This window comes from Oncorhynchus clarkii, chromosome 4, assembly GCF_045791955.1.
Source record: "Oncorhynchus clarkii lewisi isolate Uvic-CL-2024 chromosome 4, UVic_Ocla_1.0, whole genome shotgun sequence".
In the NCBI taxonomy this organism is placed as follows: domain Eukaryota; kingdom Metazoa; phylum Chordata; class Actinopteri; order Salmoniformes; family Salmonidae; genus Oncorhynchus; species Oncorhynchus clarkii.
In genome coordinates this window covers 52454298-52479069 of record NC_092150.1, presented here as the reverse complement: position 1 = coordinate 52479069, position 24772 = coordinate 52454298, and the positions used below count along the sequence as shown (strand labels likewise).

At 42.5% G+C, this 24772-nt stretch overlaps 1 protein-coding gene across 4 annotated transcripts in view; it reads left to right on the top strand.

Moving 5' to 3' along the window:
- Nucleotides 1–11826, top strand: part of LOC139406934 (ankyrin repeat and SOCS box protein 2-like) — a 45174-nt gene extending 33348 nt beyond the window's left edge. For 2 of the 4 annotated variants that reach the window (XM_071150098.1, XM_071150097.1), the window contains exons 8-10: nt 492–1059; nt 7381–7534; nt 10123–11624. In XM_071150098.1, the coding sequence (XP_071006199.1) occupies nt 492–1059; nt 7381–7534; nt 10123–10280 (880 nt within the window). In that variant the 3' untranslated portion in view covers nt 10281–11624. Of the gene's footprint in view, nt 1–491; nt 1060–7380; nt 7535–10122 lie in introns of all 4 variants that reach the window. The other 2 variants (XM_071150096.1, XM_071150099.1) reach the window with 2 other exon arrangements.
- The last annotated feature ends 12946 nt before the right edge of the window (nt 11827–24772 follow it).

Here is a 24772-nt window from a genome sequence, read left to right as displayed (position 1 = left end):
ACTCACGACCACTCATGCTGTAAACGTGGGAGTGCAGTTCAAAATAAATGGCACAGATCCGTATATGTGACCCGATTCAGGAAACTAGGCGTATGTCGTGACTTCACAGGAGAGCTGTTTGAACGTAAAAAATATTGTTTAATCAAATGCGTTTTTTGGCAGAAATGCCTTCTCGAACATGTGAACTTTCGTGTACCTTAAAATCAAACTTTTATGCCATCTGTAAATACGAATACAATTGTTCAATTACAAGCCTAGTTGGTTTAGCCACAGAAAAAGGAAGTAACCTTTCCGCTAGCCATGATTGGCTGAGATAATGAGTGTGCTGGACATGCAGAGATGAGTTTGGATTGGTCTATCATGTTTATAATATTCAGATTTCTGAAAGACGTGGGAACTTTGGGAAAGTTTTAGGGGGAAATTGCAACCCTAGCCCTTAATCCTCAAATCTGGGCACCCCCTAATTCCCCCTGTGTGATTTTCTATTTCAGTATCGTGTCGTTGCTGATCAAAGCCACCAGCAAGTCCAGAGTGAAACGCAGTGGCATCAGTCCCCTCCACCTGGCCGCCGAGTACAATTGGGATGAAGTCCTGGAGGTCCTGATCAAGGCCGGCTACGATGTCAATGCCGTGCTGTCGGAGGAACGCTCCAGGATGTATGAGGACCATCGTAGAACAGCGCTCTACTTTGCCGTCACCAACGGCAACGTGGACACGACCACCATGCTTCTAGAAGCCGGTGCCAACCCAAACCTGGACACATTCAATCCGCTACTTGTGGCCATGAGGCAAGGTAGTATCGAATTGGTCACTTTGCTGGTGGAGCACATGGCCAACGTCAATGCCTACATCCCCACTCACCCCACCTCATTCCCGGCCACCGTCATGTTCAGTATGAAGTATCTGTCCATGCTGAAGTATCTGATGGACAACGGTTGCGATGCCCTCTCCTGTTTTAGTTGCACTTACAGCAGTGGTCCACACCCACCCCTTCAGGAGACCTCTGAGAGAGATGGCTACAATACCGATATGCGCAGAAATACCGGGGAACCTGTTCAGGTAAATAGAATAGGAGTGAAATGTTTAGTGTGTGCGTGTGTAATATTTTCACATACAGTAGGGTACATTTCTTTAGGGATCCCTTGATAAAGATGAGAATAGAAGACTGTATAAAATAAATACATACTGAGCTCTCTTGTATGCAAAAACATATATATTAATTGTATACTAATGCAATTGCTCAGAGAAATGCATTTTGTATAACAAGCAATTTAAAAAACCTCAAAAGGATAGCGGTCAAAATGATTGGATCCCCTGTTTTCAAGACTCCAGCACCCTCCCCTTGCAAACACTGAGCCTTTTGCTCAAATGTTTTATGAGATTGGAGAACACATAGAGAGGGGTCGTGGACCATTCCTCCATACAGAAACTTTTCAGATCCCTGATATCCTTCATCTGCGCTTATGGATTGTCCTCTTCCATCCAAACCATAGGGTTCCACTCAAGAGACTGAGATGGCCATTGCAAAATGTTTATTTGCAAAAAACATTTATTTGTGGATTTGTATGTGTGCTTGGGGTTATTGTACTGCTGGAATGTCCACTTTTGGCTTCAAATTTCAGCCTCCTGGCAGACGAAACCAGGTTTTTGGCAAAAATGTCCTGGTACTGTTGCGGTCGTCGAAAGAAGTAGACCAAAGTGCAGCGTGGAGAGCGTACATTTATTTTTTTATTTAAAATGTCGCCAACAAAACAAGAAATTAAAAAAACAACCGTGAAGCTCACAGGGCTATAGTGCCACTAACAAAGATAACTACCCACACTGAAAGGAGGGAAAAAGGGCTACCGAAGTATGATTCCCAATCAGAGACAACGATAGACAGCTGTCCCTGATTGAGAACCATACCCGGCCAAAACATAGAAATAAAGAAACATAGAAAAACGGATCTCTAAGGTCAGGGCGTGACAGTACACCCCCCCCCCCCCCCCCTCCCAAAGGTGCGTACTCCGGCCACAAAACCTGAACCTATAAGGGAGGGTCTGGGTGGGCATCGATCCGCGGTGGCGGCTCTGGTGCGGGACGTAGACCCGCTCCACCTCTGGCTCACCCAACGTTGGCGCCTCGTCGACAACCCCGGACTGGGGACCCTCTCTGCGGGCCCCGGACTGGGGACCCTCGTTGCTAGGCCCGGACTGGGGAAAGGGGAAACATTTAAATTCAAAGCATTTAAATTCAAAGCCCAGACCCAGTTTTGTTGTGTGTCTTATTTCTTGTTTCACAATAAAAAAAAATATTTTGCATCTTCAAAGTGTGTTGCATGTTGTACAACCCCCTGCAAAAATACACTTTCATTCCAGGTTGTAAGGCAACAAAGTAGGAAAAATGCCAGGGGGGTGAATACTTTCGCAAGCTACTGTATTTAAATATTAGGACAAGCAATGTCAGAGTGGCATTGACTAAATACAGTAGAATAGAATTCAGTATATACATCGAAGTTGAGTAAAGCAGAATGTAAACGTTATTAAAGTGACTAGTGTTCAATTATTAACGTGTCCAGTGATTCTATGTACAGTGGGGAGAGCAAGTATTTGATACACTGCCGATTTTGCAGGTTTTCCCACTTACAAAGCATGTAGTGGTCTGTAATTTTTATCATAGGTACACTTCAACTGTGAGAGATGGAATCTAAAACAAAAATCCAGAAAATCACATTGTATGATTTTTAAGTAATTCATTTGCATTTTATTGCATGACATAAGTATTTGATCACCTACCAACCAGGAAGAATTCCGGCACTCACAGACCTGTTAGTTCTTCTTTAAGAAGCCTTCCTGTTCTCCACTCATTACCTGTATAAACTGCACCTGTTTGAACTCGTTACCTGTATAAAAGACACCTGTCCACACACTCAATCAAATCAGACTCCAACCTCTCCACAATGGCCAAGACCAGAGAGCTGTGTAAGGACATCAGGGTTAAATTGTAGACCTGCACAAGGCTGTGATGGGCTACAGGACAATAGGCAAGCAGCTTGGTGAGAAGGCAACAACTGTTGGTGCAATTATTAGAAAATGGAAGAAGTTCAAGATGACGGTCAATCGCCCTCGGTCTGGGGCTCCATGCAAGATCTCACCTTGTGCGGCATCAATGATCATGAGGAAGGTGAGGGATCAGCCCAGAACTACACGGCAGGACCTGGTCAATGACCTGAAGAGAGCTGGGACCACAGTCTCAAAGAAAACCATTCGTAACACACTACGGCGTCATGGATTAAAATCCTGCAGCTCACGCAAGGTCCTCCTGCTCAAGCCAGCGCATGTCCAGGCCCATCTGAAGTTTGCCAATAACCATCTGGATGATCCAGAGGAGGAATGGGAGAAGTTCATGTGGTCTGATGAGACAAAATAGAGCTTTTTGGTCTAAACTCCACTCGCCGTGTTTGGAGGAAGAAGAAGGATGAGTACAACCCCAAGAACACCATCCCAACCGTGAAGCATGGAGGTGGAAACATCATTCTTTGGGGATGCTTTTCTGCAAAGGGGACAGGACGACTGCACCGTATTGAGGGGAGGATGAATGGGGCCATGTATCGCAAGATCTTGGCCAACAACCTCCTTCCCTCAGTAAGAGCATTGAAGATGGGTCGTGGCCCGGTCTTCCAGCATGACAACAACCCGAAACACACAGCCAGGGTAACTAAGGAGTTTCTCAGTAAGAAGCATCTCAAGGTCCTGGAGTGGCCTAGCCAGTCTCCAGACCTGAACCCAATAGAAAGTCTTTGGAGGGAGCTGAACGTCCGTATTGCCCAGCGACAGAATGATCTGGAGAAGGTCTGTATGGAGGAGTTGGCCAAAATCCTTGCTGCAGTGTGTGCAAACCTGGTCAAGAACTACAGGAAACGTATGATATCTGTAATTGCAAACAAAGGTTTCTGTACCACATGTTAAGTTCTGCTTTTCTGATGTATCAAATACTTATGTCATGCAATAAAATGCAAATGAATTACTTAAAAATCATACAATGTGATTTTCTGGATTTTTGTTTTAGATTCTGTCTCTCATAGTTGAAGTGTACCTATGATAAAAATTACAGACCTCTACATGCTTTGTAAGTAGGGAAACCTGCAAAATCGGCAGTGTATCATATGCTTGTTTTCCCCACTGTATATAGGGGAGCAGCATCTAAATTGCAGGGCTGAATAGCCGGGTAGTACCCAGCTAGTGATGGTTATTTAACAGCCTGATGTCCTTGAGATAGAAGCTGTTTTTCAGTCTCTTTGGCCCAGCTTTGATGCACCTGTACTGACCTTGCCTTCTGGATGATAAGTTGGGTGAACAGGCCTTGGCTCGGATGGTTTATATCCTTGATGATCTTTTTGGCCTTCCTGTGACATCGGGTGTTTGTAGGTTTACTGGAGGGCAGGCAGTGTGATGCATTGGATAGACGTACCACCCTCTGGAGAGCCCTGCGGTTGCGGGCGGTGCAGTTGCCGTCTCAGGCGATGATACAGTCCAACAGGATGCTCTAAATTATTCATCTGTAAAAGTTTCTGAGGGTCTTATGGGCCAATCCGAATTTCTTCAGCCTTCTGAGTTTGAAGAGGCGCTGTTGTGCCTTCTTCACCACACTCTCTGTGTGGGTGGACCATTTCAGATTATCATTGATGTGTACGCCGAGAAACTTGAAGCTCTCCACGTTCTCCACTGCTGTCTCTTCGATGTGGATAGGGGCGTGCTCCACGTGCTGTTTCCTGAAGTGCCCCATCAGCTCCTTAGTTTTGACGTTGAGAGTGTGGTTATTTTTCTGGCCCCACTCTGCCAGGGCCCTCACTTCCTCCGTGTAGGCTGTCTCATCATTGTTGGTAATCAAGCCTACTACTGTTGGTGTAAGGTAGAGGGGACATGATCCTTAATTAGCTAGCCTCTCAAAGCACTTCATGATGACAAGTGAGTGCTACGGGGCGATCGTCATTTAACCTGTCTGCTACCAGTGGGACGGTAGCATCCCACCTTGAAAAACAGCAAGTGAAATTGCAGGACGCAAAATTCAAAACAACAGCAATCCCATAATTAAAAGTCGTCAAACATACAAGTATTATACACCATTTTAAAGATAAACTTATTGTAAATCCAACCACAGTGTCTGATTTCAAAAAGGCTTTACGGCAAAAGCACTCCATCTGATTATGTTAGGTCAGTGCCTAGTCACAGAAAACCATACAGCCATTTTCCAGAAAAAGAGAGAGCTCACAAAAGTCAGAAATAGCGATTAAATTAATCACTAACCTTTGATCTCCATCAGATAGCACTCACAGGACTTCATGTTACACAATAAATGTGTGTTTTGTTCGATAAAGTTAATCTTTATGTCCAAAAACCTCAGTTGAAATTGGTGCGTTATGTACAGTAATTATTGTCTCAAACAAACATCCGGTGAAATTTCAGAGAGCCACATCAAATTACAAAAATACTCATCATAAACATTGATCTAAGATACAAGTGTTATGCATAGGATTAAAGAAACTTATCTTTAATGCATCCGCTGTGTCAGATTTCAAAAAGGCTTTACGGCAAAAGCACACCATGCGATTATGTTAGATCAGCACCTAGCCACAGAGAACCATACAGCCATTTTCCAACCAAAGAGAGGTGGCACAAAAGTCAGAAATAGTGTTAAAATTAATCACTTTCCTTTGATGATCTTCATCTGGTGGCACTCCCAGGTCTCCATGTTAGACAATACATGTTTGTTTTGCTCAATAATGTTCCTCTTTATGTCCAAAAACCTCAGTTTTGTTGGTGCGTTTAGATCAGTAATCCAAAGGCACAATGCGCACTCACAACATCTAGATGAAAAGTTTTTAAAAAGTACATTAAAAGTTCGTAGAAAAATGTCAAACGATGTTTAAAATCAATCCTCAGGTTGTTTTTGTCACAAATTATCAATAATATTTCAACCGGATAAAAGCTTTGCAATAGAAAAGGAGAAACAAGTGACGCAAGCTTGGCTCATGTCTGGAAATTTCCATTGTCCCCTCATTGAATGTGATGTATCTCCCTAAATTTTCAGAGTAAAAGCCTGAAACAATGCCTAAAGACTGGCCACATGTAGAGGAAGCCATAGAGATAGTGAACTGGGTCCTAAGTCTTTGTATGGTGGATAGGCTTTCAATGGAAAAACAGCCTTTCAAAATAATAGTACTTCCTGGTTGGATTTTCCTCAGGTTTCTGCCTGCCATATCAGTTCTGTTATACTCACAGACATTATTTTAACATTTTTGGAAACTTTAGAGTGTTTTCTATCCAAATCTTCCTCCGTGTAGGCTGTCTCGTCATTGTTGGTAATCAAGCCTACCACTGTTGGTGTAAGGTAGAGGGGACATGATCCTTAACTAGCCTCTCAAAGCACTTCATGATGACAAGTGAGTGCTACGGGGCGATCGTCATTTAACCTGTCTGCTACCAGTGGGACGGTAGCATCCCACCGTGAGAATTCTCTTGGGATGTAATACGGCCTTCATTTGATTGAGGTATTCTAGATTGGGTGAACAAAATGACTTGAGTTTCTGTATGTTATCGCAATCACACCATGAGTAGGTAATCATGAAGCATAGACCCCCACATTTCTTCTTCCCTGAGTTATTTCTTCTCGTCTGCACGATGAACTGAGTACCCAGCTGGCCGACTGGATGGAGACAGTATATCCCCAGAGAGCCATGATTCCATGAAACAGAGTATGTTACTGTCCCTGATGTCTCTCTGGAAGGAGAAGCTTGCTCTGAGCTCGTCTACTTTATTGTCCAGAGACTGAATATTAGCGAGTGATTTACTCGGAAGCAATGGAGTGTGTGCCAGCCTCCTGAGTCAGACTAGAAGTCCATTCCGAATACCTCTTCTCCAACAGCAATGACTTCGAGCAGCCTCTGGGATAAGTTTAATTGCCTTGGGGGTACGAACAAAGGATCCAATTAGGGAAAATCTTATTCCTGGTTGTAATGCTGGTGAGTTACCGTCGCTCTTATAGCCAAACGTTGTTTCCGGCTGTATGTAATAATACAAAAAAACATTCTGGGTTAATAAAGTAAGAAATAACACACACAAAAAAACTGCAAAATTGCTTAGGAGCTAGAAGCAGAGCTACCATGTCTGTCTGCGCCATGTTACTTTCTATACAGGAACCGAGAGCTCCTTTTTCTTTATTTTCCTGTTGAAGTGTCCTTTGGTAAGGAATGTTTTTTTGGATTTACTATGTAACAATGTTTAACAACACTGTAATCACCAATGTAACTGTCATGATGATATGTTAGCACATAGGTATTTGGGACACTTCTTACACTTCTTGTTAAGTGGGGACAATTGCTTTTTGTGTCTCCGTCATTAGTTTTGTGAGATAATCTCTACTCGGGGAATAAGCCGCTGGGCAGGACCCATCATAGACGTACTCCTGGATTACGTTGGCCAGGTGAAACTCTGCTCCAGACTCACTGAACACCTAGATAGCTTCAAGAACTGGGAAGTCATCAAGGAGAAAGCAAGTGAGTGTCCCCGGCTTCCAAACAGACGCACATATGCATACATACTGTAGATATACACCTACACAATTACACATATTACACAACAGAAGGCAGCATTTGGTGTAGGGGTACAGTATGTGTGGTTGATAACTAGGGTTCAATACCAGCATGTTACAGTGGTGCCGCGACCTGATTCCCAGAGCTAATGTCTAGCCAGCAGCTAGAGGGTTGCTTCTCTGAACCTCATGTAGTATGTAGACTCAAGCAAGGTTGTTTCTCCTAGTGCAGCCTGCCCTGCCTGTCTCTCAGACTCTGACCAGCAGCCTATCCTCCCTATTTATGTTCAGAAAACAAATTGGAAGGACAGAATTGTGGGGGATAGCACTAATCATGTTGATGCAACTTAATAGTCACCCTTAGAATACTTCCAGAGCCAATTATGTTCCCCCATGATGAAAGGGGGTTATGAATGAAAAAGTTTGGGAAGCACTGATCAACCGAATGGTTAGCACAAATCATGGGCAACCCCATGATTTGGCCTATTTGTTTATAGTCAGTATTCTGCATCAGTTAGGCACAGCTGATAATGCTTATTGCTAAATAACACACCAGCCTGATAATATGGACCAGTATGATGTTCGGCTCATTTCTGGAGGATAAAATGATTTTTTTAGACAGTGTCAGCATCATTTTATTTTCACTCATTTTGGAGTACAAAAGTCGTTCAGTTGTGGTTGGGGATACAGTGTCATTGGAAAGTATTCGGACCCCTGGACTTTTGACACATTTTGTTAGGTTACATCCTTATTCTAAAATAGATTAATAAGGGGGGGGGGGGGGATTTACACACAAAACCCTACAATGACAAAGCACAAACATGTTTCTTTCTTTTTTGCTAATTTATTTTTAAAAAATAACTGTAATATCAGATTGACAGAATTATTCAAATCCTTAACTCAGCACTTTATTGCAGCTCCATTGACAGCCTCAAGTCTTCTTGGGTATGACGTTACAAACCTGGCACACCTGTATTGGGGAGTTTCTCCCATTCTTCTCAGCAGAACCTCTCAAGCTGTCAGGTTGGATGGGGAGCATTGCTGCACAGTTATTTTCAGGTCTCTCCAGAGAAGTTCAATAGGGTTCAAGTCCGGGCTCTGGTTGGGCCACTCAAGAACATTCAGAGACTTGTCCCGAAGCCACTCCTTGCGTTGTCTTGGCTATGTTATTAGGGTCATTGTCCTGTTGGTAGGTCAACCTTCACCCCAGTTTGAGGTTTTCGTCAAGGATCTCTCTGTACTTTGCTCCGTTCACCTTTGCCTCAGTCCTGACTAGTCTGCCAGTCCTAGCCTCTGAAAAACAACCACAGCAGGATGCTGCCACCACCATGCTTCACTGTAGGGATGTGCCAGGGTACCTCAAGATGTGATGCTTAGCAATCAAGCCAAAGAGTTCAATCTTGGTTTCATCAGACCAGAGAATCTTGTTTGTCATGGTCTGAGAGTCTTTTAGGTGCCTTTTGGTCAACTCAAAGTGGGCTGTCATGTGCCTTTTACTGAGGAGTGGCTTCCGTCTGGCCACTCGACCATAAAGGCCTTTTGGTGGAGTGCTGCAGAGATGGTTGTCCTTCTGGAAGGTTATCCCATCTTCACAGAGGAACTCTGGAGCTCTGTCAGAGTGACCATCGGATTCATGGTCACTTCCCTGACCAAGTCCCTTCTCACCCTGGGATTGCTCAGTTTGGCCCAGCTGCCAGCTCTAGGAAGAGTATTGGTGGTTCCAAACTTCTTCCATTTAAGAATGATGGAGGCCACTGTGTTCTTGGGGACATTCAACGCTGCAGACATTTTTTTGGTACCCTTTCCCAGATCTGTGCCTCGACACAATCCTGTCTGAGAGCTCTACTGACAATTCCTTTGTCCTCATGGCTTGATTTTTACTCTGACTTACACTGTCAACTGTAGGTCCTAATATAGACAGGTGTGTGCCTTTCCAAATCATGCCCAATAAATGTAATTTACCACAGGTGGACGCCAAGTTGTAGAAACATCTCAAGGATGATCAATGAAAACAGGATGCACCTGAGGTCAATTTCTACTCTAATAGCAAATGGTCTGAATACTCATGTAAATAAGGTATTTCTGTTTTTAATACATTTGCAAAAATATCTCAACATGTTTTCGCTTTGTCGCTATGGGATATTGTGTGAAGATTGCTAAATTTTTTAAAAATGTAATCCATTTTAAAATAGGGCTGTAATGTAACAGAATGTGGACAAACTCATTCGGTCTGAATACTTTCCCGAAGACCAAATTATCAGGAATGTTTTGATGTGTTTTCCCTACAAAATTTACCAGAAACAAGCATTTCACAGTTATTTATTTGTTTATATATATTAAATCTCCAGGGGGAGCATGTCCCCAGACCCCCCATGGAAGGGTGTTGACCCCCCCTAATATGTAACACAAAGTTACGCCCTTGGCTGCTGGGGTTACTGCTGTGATGAGTGGGGATGTCATGTACGCACGCACACAATGCACTGCCCACATGTTATATGTATATATATGTATACAAACATGTACAACCCCATATATGTTGTCATTGTCTTCCAGCGCCACCACGTCCACTGATGCAGCTGTGCAGGCTGAAGATCCGCCAGAAAGTTGGAATCCACAGACTGAGGTGCATCAACAAACTGCCCCTCCCACAACAACTGATCAAGTACCTCAACCATGAAGAGTGCAACCAAGAACAGTTTGGTGAATACTAATGTGTAAAATCATAGTCAAAGTAAGAGACAATAGAGGGAATACAGCACAAAATCGCTTCACATATTCATTGTTTTTAGTGTGATATTTGAGCAATAATATAGAGTAGAGTGCGTTGAACCTAGAGTTCACAATTAAACTTTAAGACCAGACTAAGGTAGACTTACCAAAGTCGGTAAGTGTGTGTACTTGCACTTCACTTCAGACAAACTCCTGACTTCACAGAGGATGGATCCATGAATGAAGTTCTTTTGACACCACCATTCCTCTTGCCCTCTAGCATTGGACTGATCTACTACTGTACCACATAACCCAACCTAGTGCATTATTCATGCAATGTACTGTCCATGTTATGATGGCTCACATTTTACAACATATAATAATCTACAATGTTGTCTCTTGGATTGTTGTTCAATTACATTATGACCATTAATTGGATTGTGAATTATCACAAACATCCATATGGTAGAGGCAGCTGTTTTAGTCTTGAAATAGGTATATAACAAGCTATTCTGTATCCATGACTGAACTGCATTGGTCAGTATTAAAAACATAGTATGTAATTGCAAAACCTGTCAAGGCAATGGAAACTACTTGCCAACAATGTTGATTGACAGATGAACGCCTTTTCTGTAGAATTCATCACTTGATCTGTAAGACGTGTGGGAATCTGGTTCCACTTCTAGCACAGTGGTCCACTCTGTCCAAACTGAGGAACGCCACAGAATATGGCTTTGTTAGACTGAGGTGCTATCTTTAGCTCACAGCTCATTTGAACTGTGTAGTGAAAACTCAAAAGCAGAGAGAAGGTGGATCTTTTGAGAAGTATTTCTTACTCTAACCTAAGAAAATATGCTATTTAAAAAATATACATGCATTTTGATATATTGTTTGTAAATTATGCTCTGTGATTTTCCCCAGTGAATTTTGCAGATGGTTACAGAATACATTGATATGACATTGCTGCTGTTTGGTGTTACTTGAGTGTAAAAAATATATTTTCAAAGTTCACATTTATATGTATGGACTGTTATGTGCAACATCCTAATTAGGCTGCACTAAAAGTAAATGTAGAGCTTATCATTATTTGAATGACAAGTCATCTTTGAGCTATAATCCATCTATGATGATGCTGCAATTAGCCTTACTCCATCTTCATACACCAAATTATTGTTGTTTGACTACACCTGTTTCCCATTTTCCTAAAAATGAAAATTACACCACTTTTCAGCCTCATATTTAGCACAGTTTCTACATTCTGAAGATTAACCCTTGTGTGGGTTAACATTTTCAATGTTTACTAAAAGAAAAATGATAGAATTAATACATTTTCAACCTGAGACTCATTGGCTTTGGCTCATTTTCTGTGAAGAACACATTTTCATTGAGTGCACACTGCATCCCCCTACACATTTATATTACATATGTGGTGTTCGGGTCCACTGGACCCGAGGGTAATAAAAGTGTGCGTGTAGGTGGAAACAAGTAAACATTTTACAAAAAATGGGCCTGCTGGGCCTGCTGTTTCTAAATAGCACCCAGAACTTGTCTGTCTCTCGCTTTTCTTACACTCTTTACTACTTTGTAGTGTGTGAAACTACACAATGTCTTGCGGGAAACTGCACAATGTTATTACAATACATTATTTCGATACATTGTAAAAATGTATTTTCCCACACTCTATCCCAGCCAGGAACAAATTGGGGGAGGGACACAAAACATAAATAGCGTTGCATGTGTGGCTCAGAGGGCCTTACAAATATTTTTTGCAAAGAGAGAAGCTAGTGTGGAAGGAGCGTTTTCCACTTTGGAAGATGATGAATTTTCAGAATATGAGGATCATGTCTCTGTCAATTCATAGTCTGAGAGTGTGATGGAAGAATAGGATGAGATTGACCCTCAGCAACCCCAGGACCAGCCCATCAGCAGCCCGCCCCAGGACCAGCCTGTCAGCAACCGGCTCATCAGCAGCCTGCAGGAGGAGAAATATGAATGTCAAAAAATTGTGAATTTGAATGGTCTTCTTACCCTAGGAAGGAGCCACCCCGCATGGCTGCCAATGTGAAAGGACTGGTCACACTTGTAACACAGCTAGTCTTTCATTCATAACCTGTCATTGTATATTTATTTGGATTGAAAACATCTACGATCAGGAATACGACTTTCCCGAAGCGGATCCTATGACCGCACCGCCCAGGGCATTTGAACTTATCCCAGAGGCCGACCCAAAACAATGCCGGAGAAGAAGAGGAAGATGGAGCGGTCTTGTGGTCAGACTTCAGAGGTGCGCACACCACCCACCGCTTCTGAGTATATTACTCGCTGATGTCCAGTCCCTAGATAAGAAGGTCGACGAAATTAGGGCAAGGGTTGCTTTCCAGAGAGACATCAGGGATTGTAACATACTCTGTTTCACAGAAATATGTCTCTCTCAGAATATGCTATCAGAGTTGGTAAAGCCACCTAGATTCTCGGTGCTGATCGTGGACTTCAGGAGACAGAAGAGGGAGCACATCCCCTTTCACATTGATGGGACCGCAGTGGAGACTGTGGATAGCTTCAAGTTCCTCGACGTACACATCACTGACAATCTTAAATGGTCCACCCACAGAGTTAGTGTGGTGAAGAATGCGTGACAGTGCCTGTTCAACTTCAGGAGGCTGAATAAATTTGTCTTGACCCCTAAGACCCTAACAAACTTTTACAGATGCACCAATTGACCCCGCTCTCAACCAAAAGACAAGGTCAGTGATTCAAAGCTGAGACCGAGACAAGATGGCGCCGAAGAACATGGCTGATCTTTTACATTCTCCCAACCAATTGAGCTATTTTGTTAGTTTTATTGCAACTTATTTTTTTACTTATTGCTGCTACCATCTCTTATGACCAAAAATAACTTCTGGACATCAGAACAGTGATTACTCACAGTGGACAGGAAGAAACTTTTTCCTTTGACGAGTCCGACGAGAAGGATATACTGCTTTCACTGGAACTAACGTGCAATCATTGGAAAATACAACTGATGACGTACGATTAAGATTATCCTACCAACGGGACATCAAAAACTGTAACATCTTATGTTTCACCGAGACATGGCTGAACGACGATACGGGCAATATAGAGCTAGCGGGATTTTCCATGCACCGGTAGGACAAAGACGCTACCTCTGGTAAGACGAGGGGTGGGGGTGTGTGTCTATTTTGTCAATAACAGCTGGTGCGTGATGTCTAATATTAAAGAAGTCTTGAGGTATTGCTCGCCTGAGGTGGATTACCGTATGAAAAGCTGTAGACCACACTATCTACCAACAGAGTTCTCATCTATATTATTCGTAGCCGTCTATTTACCACCACAGAACGAATCTGGCACTAAGACCACTCTCATCCAACTCTATAAGGCCATAAGCAAAGAAGAAAATGCTCACCCAGAAGTGGCGCTCCTAGTGGCCGGGGACATTAATGCAGGCAAACTTAAATCAGTTTTACCTCATTTTTACCAGCATGTTGCATGTGCAACCAGAGAAAAAAATCCTAGACCATCTTTACTCCACACACAGAGATGCATACAAAGCTCTCCTCCGCCCTCCATTTGGCAAATCTGACCATAATTCTATCCTCCTGCTTACAAGCAAAAAGTAAAGCAGGAAGTACCAGTGACTCGCTCAATATGGAAGTGGTCAGATGACACAGATGCTACACTACAGGTCTGTTTTGCTAGGACAGACTCGAATATGTTCCGCGATTCATCCAATGGCATTGAGGAGTACACCACCTCAGTCATCGGCTTCATCAAAAAGTGCATCGAAGATGTCATCTCCACAGTGATTGTTTGTACATATCCCAACCAGAAGCCATGGATTACAGGCAACATCCGCAGCAAGCTAAAGGATAGAGCTGCCGCTTTCAAGGAGCGTGAGGCTAATCCAGACGCTTATAAGAAATCCCGCTATGCCCTCAGACGAACCATCAAACAAGCAAAGCATCAATACAGGATTTAATAACCTCTTCGGGCTAGGGGGAAGTATTTTCATGTCTGGATGAAAAGCGTGCCCAAAGTAAACTGCCTGCTACTCAGGCCCAGAAGCTAGGATATGCATATAATTGGTAGATTTGGATAGAAAACACTCTGAAGTTTCCAAAACTGTTAAAATAATGTCTGTGAGTAAAAAAAAGCTTTATATACAAGAGCTGCGTGCAAAGTTCTATATATTATTGAAACAATGTTGCAATTGTTTGTGAGAATGCCAACAGGTGTGGTTCTCGTGGGGGAAATGTTCTATTGGGGAAAGGTTCCCGTGGGGGTTGCCATGGAAGCAAAGAAGGAGAGTGGGGTGTGTGTGCTCAAACACACATGCATGTGGGGGTCTGGGAGAGGAAGTGTTTCCATCTGATGAATGGGCATGTGAATGAACTCAATTTTATACACTAATTGTAGTCTCACCCATTAATTTTTAATGACCGGTCATTTTTGACAGGGAACACCACAGGTGTACAAAAGTTAAATACAAACACCCAAAATGTTATGAAAATCATAAATGTATTTTGTGTGTTCAGATGCCCTGTGTGGACAAAGTCCTGGAGCCTTATGACAATCACTAATACAGTCTAATAATTTATCTGTGGAGCTAAAATCCTCTGGTGCCAAAGAAATGTAAAATTGTGCATCGTCGGAGTAGCAGTGAAAATCAATGCTGTTCTTTCTAATAACACTGCCAAGGGGAAAGATATATCAACTGGACAGTACTGAACCCAAAATTAAAGCTTGTGGAAAGTCACACGTGATATGTATTTTTGCTGAGTTATGTTCACCAAGGGTGACAAAACTCTTGACCGGTTAAATAGGTCATAAATCAATTTAGAACTGGACCAACCCACCTCACCAGTCTGTCCAGAAGAACATAATGGTCAACAGTTTCAAATGAAGCACTTAAATCTAAGAGTACAAGGACAGAGAGCTGTTTGGCATCTGTGTTGGCTCTAAGATAATGTATCACTTTAACTAAGGCTGTCTCTGTGCTGTGGTGGGCACGATAACCAGATTGGAATTGGGAAAAAATGCATCAATGATCAAGAAAAGTGCTCTCAAAGTATTCTGGTTAATAGTGATAGAGTTAGAAAAAATGTGCCCGTCTTGGATTTCTAATTGCCTTGTTACATGTGCGATGTTGCTCTCTCGGAATATAATAATGGACCTGCAACTAGAGGCTAGCCAACATTTTCCACTTCCATTCTGCCTTTCTGAAATGTCTCTTTGATTATTTTCCTCGCTCATCTAAGTGGCTTTCCTCACTCATCCAATGGCCTTGAAGTCAGTCTCTTTGTCAACATGAATATTACAATTTCCCAACACAATGATTTTATAATCGCATGATCAAGTGTCTCCTAAATTATGTTATAACGTCTGTTTTATGACTTAGGTATTTAAGGAAGCACAGACATTTTTGTTGTTGCTGACAAAATTCCTAGTTGTTTTTGTGTTACTATCTTTAAACATAACCTGATGCTTTCCATCAGTTGTGAATATGTCTCAAAAATGGCCCATAGGCTATAGAAATCCCCTGTCTCACTAACACAACCAAAACAACCAACACATATGGCACTGGAGGGTTGATTCGATTAGCTTAGTTTAGCATACTACTGAAGCCAAGAGGACGATGTGTTTTGCGCAGTAGGATTTTAATAAGAATGTTTCCATGAAAACCAAAATATAGAGCACACACCAATGTATTATCATCAAACCAAGTCAAATACCAGATTCTTAATGGAAAAGTAGAGAAATGGAGCTTACTTTTTTACCTTTTTATCAATGTACTGATGTAACCTGTGCTGCATACTGCACCAGTGTAGCTTTGCGTTGTGTGTGATTGATTGAGACCAAAGACGCGGACTTCGGAGATCAGGTTGTTTTAATGTATCAGAAATCTCTCTCTGCATCCGAAAGAAAAGACAAAACATTTGTAAAGCACAAATATGTTGTGTCAATCTTTCTATCCAATGTCCAGAGCTCAGAGTAATCGCTTGAATCCTCTGCTATCCAAGATGTACTTTCCGCCCCAGTCCTCCATGTCTTCCCTGTCCAGTCCATCGCCAGAGTGCGTGGCCTCTCCTGCATCTACAATGATCGAAGGTCCTGCAGCATCACTGTCATTGAAGTGCTCTGAATCATCGATTTCAGATGGCAGGAAGTTCACCTGCAGCAGTAGATTTCTGTCAACCACCCAGCCGTCACGGTCTTGTATTCTATACGTGTGAGTTTGTGGATTGACTGAAGTCACTGTGACAATCTCAGGATTCCATTTGTCAGCCAACTTGCTGCAGCCACTTTCACCCTTGTTGGCGATGAGGACACGATCCCCCATGGACAAACTGATGCCTCTAACCCTCTTGTCATACTCTCGACCTTGTCATCTCTGTTGCTTGTCAGTGTGTTTTTGGGCAACATTGACAGCTTCCTTCAGCCCAGTAATCAGAGTCTCAAAATACTTATTGCAATCCACAACACTGGAGTCGTCCAAGACATTGTGCAACATCACATCCACTGGTAGCCGAGGGACCCTACCAAACATGAGACTGAATGGAGCATAGCCCGTAGTCTCATGAACAGTGGCATTTGTAGGCGAATGTCAATGACTGGATTTGTTCAGGCCAATGTTCTTTGGTTTTCAGAGGTAGTCTCCTGAGCATGCTACATAAAGTCTTGAAGAAGCCGTCTGTCTCTCCATTCCCCATTGGGTGATGTTTCTTGGCTTTTGGACACTGGAGAGCTTAACTTCTTAAGGGATATGGGGCAGCATTTTCACTTTTGAATAAATAGCGTGCCCAATTTCAACTTCCTGCTACTCATACCAAGAATATAAGATATTCATATTATTATTAGTATTGGATAGAAAACACTCTGGAGTTTCTAAAACTGTTTGAATCATGTATGTGAGTATAACATAACTTTTTTAGCAGGCAAAACCCAGAGGACTAACCGTTCAGATTTTTTTTTTTAGGTCTCTGTCTGTTCAGTGAGTCTCATTGGGAAACGATATTTCTTAGGCACTTGTTTTCAGTTCCGACCGCTTCCAATGGATGTCACCAGTCTTTGGAATTTGGTTGAGGTTATTCCTTTGTGCAATGAAGATGTACGGCCATCTAGGAAATGGGTAACACTGTTGAGAGTTGCGTAAGACTTGAAAAATAGCGTTAGTGTCATCTCGTCCTCTATTGAAAACAGATAGATTCAATTTGATCGATTATTAACGTTTAAAAATACCTAAAGTTGTATTACAAAAGTAGTTTGAAATATTTTGGCAAAGTTTACAGGCAACTTTTGAAATATTTTTTAGTGACGTTGCGCAATTTGGAAGCTGTTCTTTTCTGGATCAAATGCCCAAATAAATTGACATTTTGGATATATATGGACGGAATTAATCGAAGAAAAGGACCAATTGTGATGTTTATGGGACATATTGGAGTGCCAACAAAAGAAGCTCGTCAAAGGTAAGGCATCTTTTATATTTTATTTCTGCGTATTGTGTAGCGCCTGCAGGGTTGAAATATGCTACCCTCTTTGTTTACTGTTGTGCTATTATCAGATAATAGCTTCTTATGCTTTCGCTGAAAAGCCTTTTTAAAATCTGACATATTGGCTGGATTCACAACAAGTGTAGCTTTAATTGAGTATCTTACATGTGTGATTTAATGAAAGTTAGATTTCATTTCATTTCACTTCACTTTCCCATGTACAGACTCAGAGGTGTAAAACACATCTGAAAAAGCCTCAACCTCTTGTGAACATAACATAACAATTTTCTCCCCTTTGCATCAAAGAACAAAATCTCATATGTTTTCACAAAAACATCAGATTCTTTCTTGAGGCAGACAGTTGAACACCCACATTTCGCCCCCCCCTCACCTGTGAGCGTGTCAGTTTAATGGTTGCTGCTGTGGTAGGTTTCTCTGCTGCTGTGTTGGCTGTCTCTCACTGCTGGGATTGGCATACAGTTTTGGACAATTTGACTTCCAATGATCTGGGGAAAAGCACCAGAGGCATAGGTTCACATGTCTGTCTGCAGTGCATCACAGTGGAATGATCTGTTGAGCCACAAACTCTGCATTCCAGACGCCTGAAGGGGAGGGTGGGGAAATATGACGGCTTGGCCTGTGTCTGTGAAACCATAACAGGTGGTATGCTCTTCTCTAAGGTACGTTCAAGCAGGTGAATTAGCCTCTCGATACTTGCAGTTTCCCATCTTGTTTGGCGCTTGATGTGAGAGACTTGTCACTGCACGCACCCACATTGGCCACACCTTCAAACAGACTTGTCTGAGGATGTATTGTTTTTTTAATAATTTTTTTATTTTTATGTTTACCCCTTTTTCTCCCTAATTTCGTGGTATCCAATTGTTACAACTCCCGTACGGGCTCGGGAGAGACGAAGGTTGAATGTCATGCGTCCTCCGATACACAACCCAACCAGCCGTACTGCTTCTTAACACAGTGCGAATCCAACCCGGAAGCCAGCCGCACCAATGTGTCGGAGGCTACACCGTGCACCTGGCAACCTTGGCTAGCGCGCACTGCGCCCGGCCCGCCACAGGAGTCGCTGGTGCGCGATGAGACAAGGAGATCCCTACCGACCAATCCCTCCCTAACCCGGGCGACGCTAGGCCAATTGTGCGTCGCCCCACGGACCTCCCGGTCGCGGCCGGTTACGACAGAGCCTGGGCGCGAACCCAGGGACTCTGATGGCACAGCTGGCGCTGCAGTACAGGGCCCTTAACCACTGCGCCACCCGGGAGGCCGAGGATGTATTGTTACTGACTTTGAGGATACAGTGATAGATTGACTCGTGGTGGCCTTTCTGCTGCGTTCATGTTCATAGATTCTCTCCTGTAATTCACTCTCAGTCCATTTCTCAGCAGACTTGTATTGGAATACCGCTCCCAGTTTGGGGTCAGGGCAGTATGTTACAAACATCATGACGACCTCTGAATTGGAGCTGTCAATCTTCTTACCTTGTCTCTTAATGTCCTCATCAGCAACATCTACTGCCTTGTTCAATCGAACCCCATACTACATAATTGCCTCTCCGGGTACAGGTTTAGTATTGTAAAAATCAGCTCAGAGCATGCATGAGTAGGCCAATTCACTGAAATTCTGTTTCAGAGTGTCAAAAATGTTCTCTGGCTTCTCTTTAGGATCAACAGTTGTTTCATTGCATACCATGTTTCTTGCTTTGCCAGATAATCGACTAATCATCTCATCCAATTGTTCCTGAACAGGTCATCCCTTACTCCTTAAGGATCGGTGTCCTGCTAGCGGGACAACTTCCGGTGAAACTGGAGGGCGCGTAATTCATATAAATATTATGGATTTTAAATTTAGGTACAAATAAGTGTCTTATATCGGCTGAAAGCTTAAATTCTTCTTAATCTAACTGCTCTGTCCGATTTACAGTAGCTATTATAGGGAAAACATGCCATGCAATTGTTTGAGGACGGCGCCTCACATCAAAATATTTTTCCACCGAACGTTTCATGCATTCACATATAAAGATTAAATGTTCACTTTTTGAAAATGTTCCTCTGATTTGTCATCCAAAGGGTCCCAGCTATAACATGTAGTGTTGTTTTGTTAGCTACCATCCTTCTTTATATCCCAAAAAGTCAGTTTAGTTGGCTCTATCGATTTGAGTAATCCACTCATTCAACTTGCAGAGATAGGAATCCGAAAATCTCCCCCTAATCTTTGTTTCAACAAGTCAAAATACATTTCTATTTACTCCGCAGATACCCTCAAATGTAATCAAACTGTAATATTTATTTTGAAAAGAAGTATGTTCAATAGGAAACCGATTGTAGCAGGTGCATAATTTCTTCATGGCGCCCGCAAACACGGATTTCCAGGACTGTGTCCTTCTACAAAAACTGTTATTTCTTATTCTTTTTTGAAGTTACAAACCTGCAACCTTGAACATAGACTGCTGACACCCTATGGAAGCCATAGGAATTGCATCCAGGGAGCTAATTTACAATATACAATATGACCTTTCTTTTGCATTTCCGGCTGGTTTTTCTTTGTATTTTCTCCTACCATATCTATTGTGTTATATTATCCTACATTGTCTTAACATTTCTAAAAACTTCAAAGTGTTTTCTTTCCAATGGTACCAATGATATGCATATCCTGGCTTCAGGACCTTAGCTACAGGCATTTCACTTTCGGCACGTCATTCAGGCGGAAATTTAGAAAGAAAGGGGCATAGCCCTAATTCACATCAAGTCCTCCCATTCATGAATGGAGCATTTTCTGTACCATCTCCTCTATATATAGAAGGTTCCTTTACATCTGATTGCATGATGAACTTCCTTTTACTGAGGTCTACATATCCTGCTGACCCTGAGCGATGATCACTTATCTTCTCTGTACTTACTGGTGACTCATGAGTGCTGGTCCTGCCACTCTGTATTTCTTCCCTAATGGAGTTACCTGAGTGACCAGCTCAAATAAATAATTTACAGGGGCATTTTTTACAGGGGCATTAGCTTTCATCAGAATTTTTAGTGGATCAAAACATGAGGGGATCTACTGCACCTACACGCTTTACAGGGGTTTGATCGGGGTATGAGAAAAACCTCCCCCTCCCAGCAGTGGATTTGGGTTCATCAACACCATTATAAACATCTCTCCGGGAAGAAGAAGGTTGGGGGTGTATGTTTCATGATTAACGACTCATGGAGTAATTATAACAACATACAGGAAAAGTCATTTTCTTCACCCGACCTAGAATAGCTCACAATCAAATGCCGACCGTATTATCTCTCAAGAGAATTCTCTATTCTCCTCCGTTATTGTCACATCCCCCCCTCAAGTCGACACCACAACGGCTCTCAAGGAACTTCACTAGACTTTATGCAAACTGGAAACCATATATCCTGTGGCTGCATTTATTGTAGCTGGGGATTTTAACCTCTTGATCCTACTTGAGACGCAGACGTCTCAAGTAGGCACCTGGAAATGCAAATGCGCTACGCTAAATGCTAAATGTACTCGTTAAAACTCAAACGTTAATTAAAATACACATGCAGGGTATTGAATTAAAGCTACACTCGTTGTGAATCTAGCCAACAAGTCAGATTTTTAAAATGCTTTTCGGCAAAAGCATGAGAAGCTATTATCTGATAGCATGCAACACCCCAATATACCTGAAGGGGACGTAAACAAAATAATTAGCGTAGCCGGCGCTACACAAAAACGCAGAAATAAAATATAAAACATTCATTACCTTTGATGATATTCTTTGTTGGCACTCCTATATGTTCCATAAACATCACAAATTGGTCTTTTTCCCGATTAAATCCGTCCATGTATGCCCAAAATATCCATTTGTATAGCCTGTCTGGTTCAGGAAAAAAGCTCTCTTCCAACACGCAACGTCATTTAAAAAAATTATATAAGTTGCCTATATTCTTTGACAAAACACTTCAACCTACTTTTGTAACCCAACTTTAGGTATTTGTAAATGTTAATAAGCGGTCAAATTGATCACTGGGCGATCTGTATTCAATAGCAGCTACTCAAGAAAACAATGTCCATTTTTCAATCTTCCAAAATCGATTGTTGTAGGCTGGATGGAATGACGGATCTATTGGTCATGTCTCAAAGGATTTTTGTCAATGAAAATGACGTTTTTGGCGACATCGTGTGGAAGCTGTAGGAATTGCATCCGTGTCCATATTTAATTTGGTGTCCTTTAAACAATACATGCAAGTGGCGCATGGATACTTTTTTCAGCTTTCAGTGACCAGTTTTTCTTGCGCTTTTCGATGAAACACACGCTCTGTTATAGTCACAGCCGTGATTTAACCAGTTTTAGAAACTTCAGAGTGTTTTCTATCCACACATTCTAATCATATGCATATACTATATTCCTGGCATGAGTAGCAGGACGCTGAAATGTTGCGCGATTTTTAACAGAATGTTCGAAAAAGGAGGGGGGAGACTGAAGAGGTTTTAACAAGCAAATTTGAGAAAAAGGCTACCTAAATTCAAATCAGCACATACCGACTGTAGTACTCGCGCTGGAAAAACACTTGACCATTGCTACTCCAACTCTCGCCCTCCTTTTGGCAAATCTGACTGCGACTACATTTTGCTCCTCCCTTCCTACAGGCAGAACCTCAACAGGGAGTACCCGTGCTAAGAACTATTCACTGCTGGTCTGACCAATCGGAATCCAAGCTTCAAGAATGTATTGATGGAATATGTTCCAGGTAGCTTCTGAAAATGATATTGAAGTGTACACTGAGACGGTTACTGATTTTATCAAGAAGTGTATAGGAGATGTTGTACCCACTCTAACCATTAAAACCTACCCTAACCAAAAACCGTGGATAGATGGCAGTATTCATGCAAAACTGAAAGCACGAACCACCGCATTTAACCATGGCAAGGTGACTGGGAATATGGCAGAAAACAAACAGAGTAGTCATTCCCTCCGTAAGGCAATCAAACAGGCAAACCATCAGTATAAAGACAAAGTGTAGTCGCAATTCAATGGCTCAGACACAAGTTGTATGTGGCAGGGTTTACAGCCAATCATGGACTACAAAAGGAAAGCTAGCCACACCGATGTCTTGCTTCCGGACAAGCTAAATACATAATGTTCCCGCTTTGAGGATAACACAGTGCCACCGACATGGCCAGCTACCAAGGACTGTGGGCTCTCCTTGTCCGTGGCCGACATGAGTAAGACGTTTAAATGTGTTAACCCTCACAAGGCTTCCGGCCCAGACAACATCCCTAGCCACATCCTCAGAGCATGCACAGACCAGCTGGCTGGTGTGTTTACGGACATATTCAATCTCTCCCTATCCCAGTCTGCTGTCCCCACATGCTTCAAGGTGGCCACCATTGTTCCTGTATCCAAGAATTCAAGGGTAACTGAACTAAATGACTATCGCCCCATAGCACTCTCTTATGTCATCATGACGTGTTATGAGAGACTAGTCAAGGATCATATCACCTCCAACTTACATAATCACCCTAGAACCAATTTGTTACCACCCCAACAGGTCCACAGACGATGCAATCGCCATCACACTGCACACTGCCCTATTCTATCTGGACCAGAGGAATACCTATATAAGAATGCTGTTCATTGACTACAGCTCAGCATTCAACACCATAGTACCCTCCAAGCTCATCATTAATGAGCTAGGGGGCAGTATTTTGACGTCCGGATGAAAACCTTGCCCAATGTAAACTGCCTTGTTACTCAGGCCCAGAAGCTAGGATATGCATATAACTGGTAGTATATAATTCGGATAGAAAACACTCTAAAGGTTCTACAACTGTTAAAATAATATCTGTGAGTATAATAGAACTGATATGGCAGGCGGAAACCCGAGGACAAACCATCCAATGGCTGTCATGTTTATTATGAGTGAAATCCTCCCAGATTGCTGTTCCTAGGGCTTCCACTAGATGTCAACAGTTTCTAGAAAGAGTTTCAGGCTTGTTTTTGGAAAAATTAGCTACAATTTGTAGTGGGTACCTGAAGTTTGATTACAAACATTGTTTGACTTGTTTGGAGAAGTTTATTGGTAACGTTTGGGATTCATTTTGTATGCATTTTGAAGGAGGGAAACCGGTGGATTATTGAATGAAACGCACCAGCTAAACTGAGTTTTTGGGGATATAATGAAGAACTTTATCGAACAAAAGGACCATTTGTGATGTAGCTGGGACCTTCTGGAGTGCCAAAAGAAGAAGATCTTCAAAGGTAAGGCATTTATTATATTGCTATTTCTGACTTTCGTGGTGCACCTACCTGTTGAAAAATGTGTTTCATGCTTTTGTATGGGGGCGCTGTCCTCAGATAATCGCATGGTGTGCTTTCGCCGTAAACCATTTTGAAATCTGACACAGAGGCTGGATTAACAAAAAGTTAAGCTTTATTTTGATGTATGACACTTGTATTTTCATGAATGTTCAATATTTCTATTTCTGTCATTTGAATTTCGCGCACCGCAATTTCACAGGAAGTTATCGAGATGGGAAGCTACATGCCCGTAGCGAATTTCGTGCTCTGTAATTTCACAGGAAGTTGTCGAGATGGGACGTCCCACCTGCCCGTAAGAAGTTAAACTCAAGGCCCTGGGCCGCCATGTGCAATTGGGTCCTGGACTTCCTGACGAGCCGCCCCCAGGTGGTGAAGGTAGGAAACAACATCTGCACTTCGCTGATCCTCAACACTGGGGCCCCACAGGAATGCATGCTCAGCCCCCTCCTGTGCTCCCTGTTCACTCATGATTGCATGGCCATGCACGCCTCTAACTCAATCATCAAGTTTGCAGATGACACAACAGTAGTAGGCTTGATTACCACCAATGGCAAGACAGCCTACAGGGAGGAGGTGAAGGCTCTGAGAGTGTGGTGTCAGGAAAATAATCTCTCACTCCACATCAACAAAGGAGATGATCGAGGACTTCAGGAAACAGCAGAGG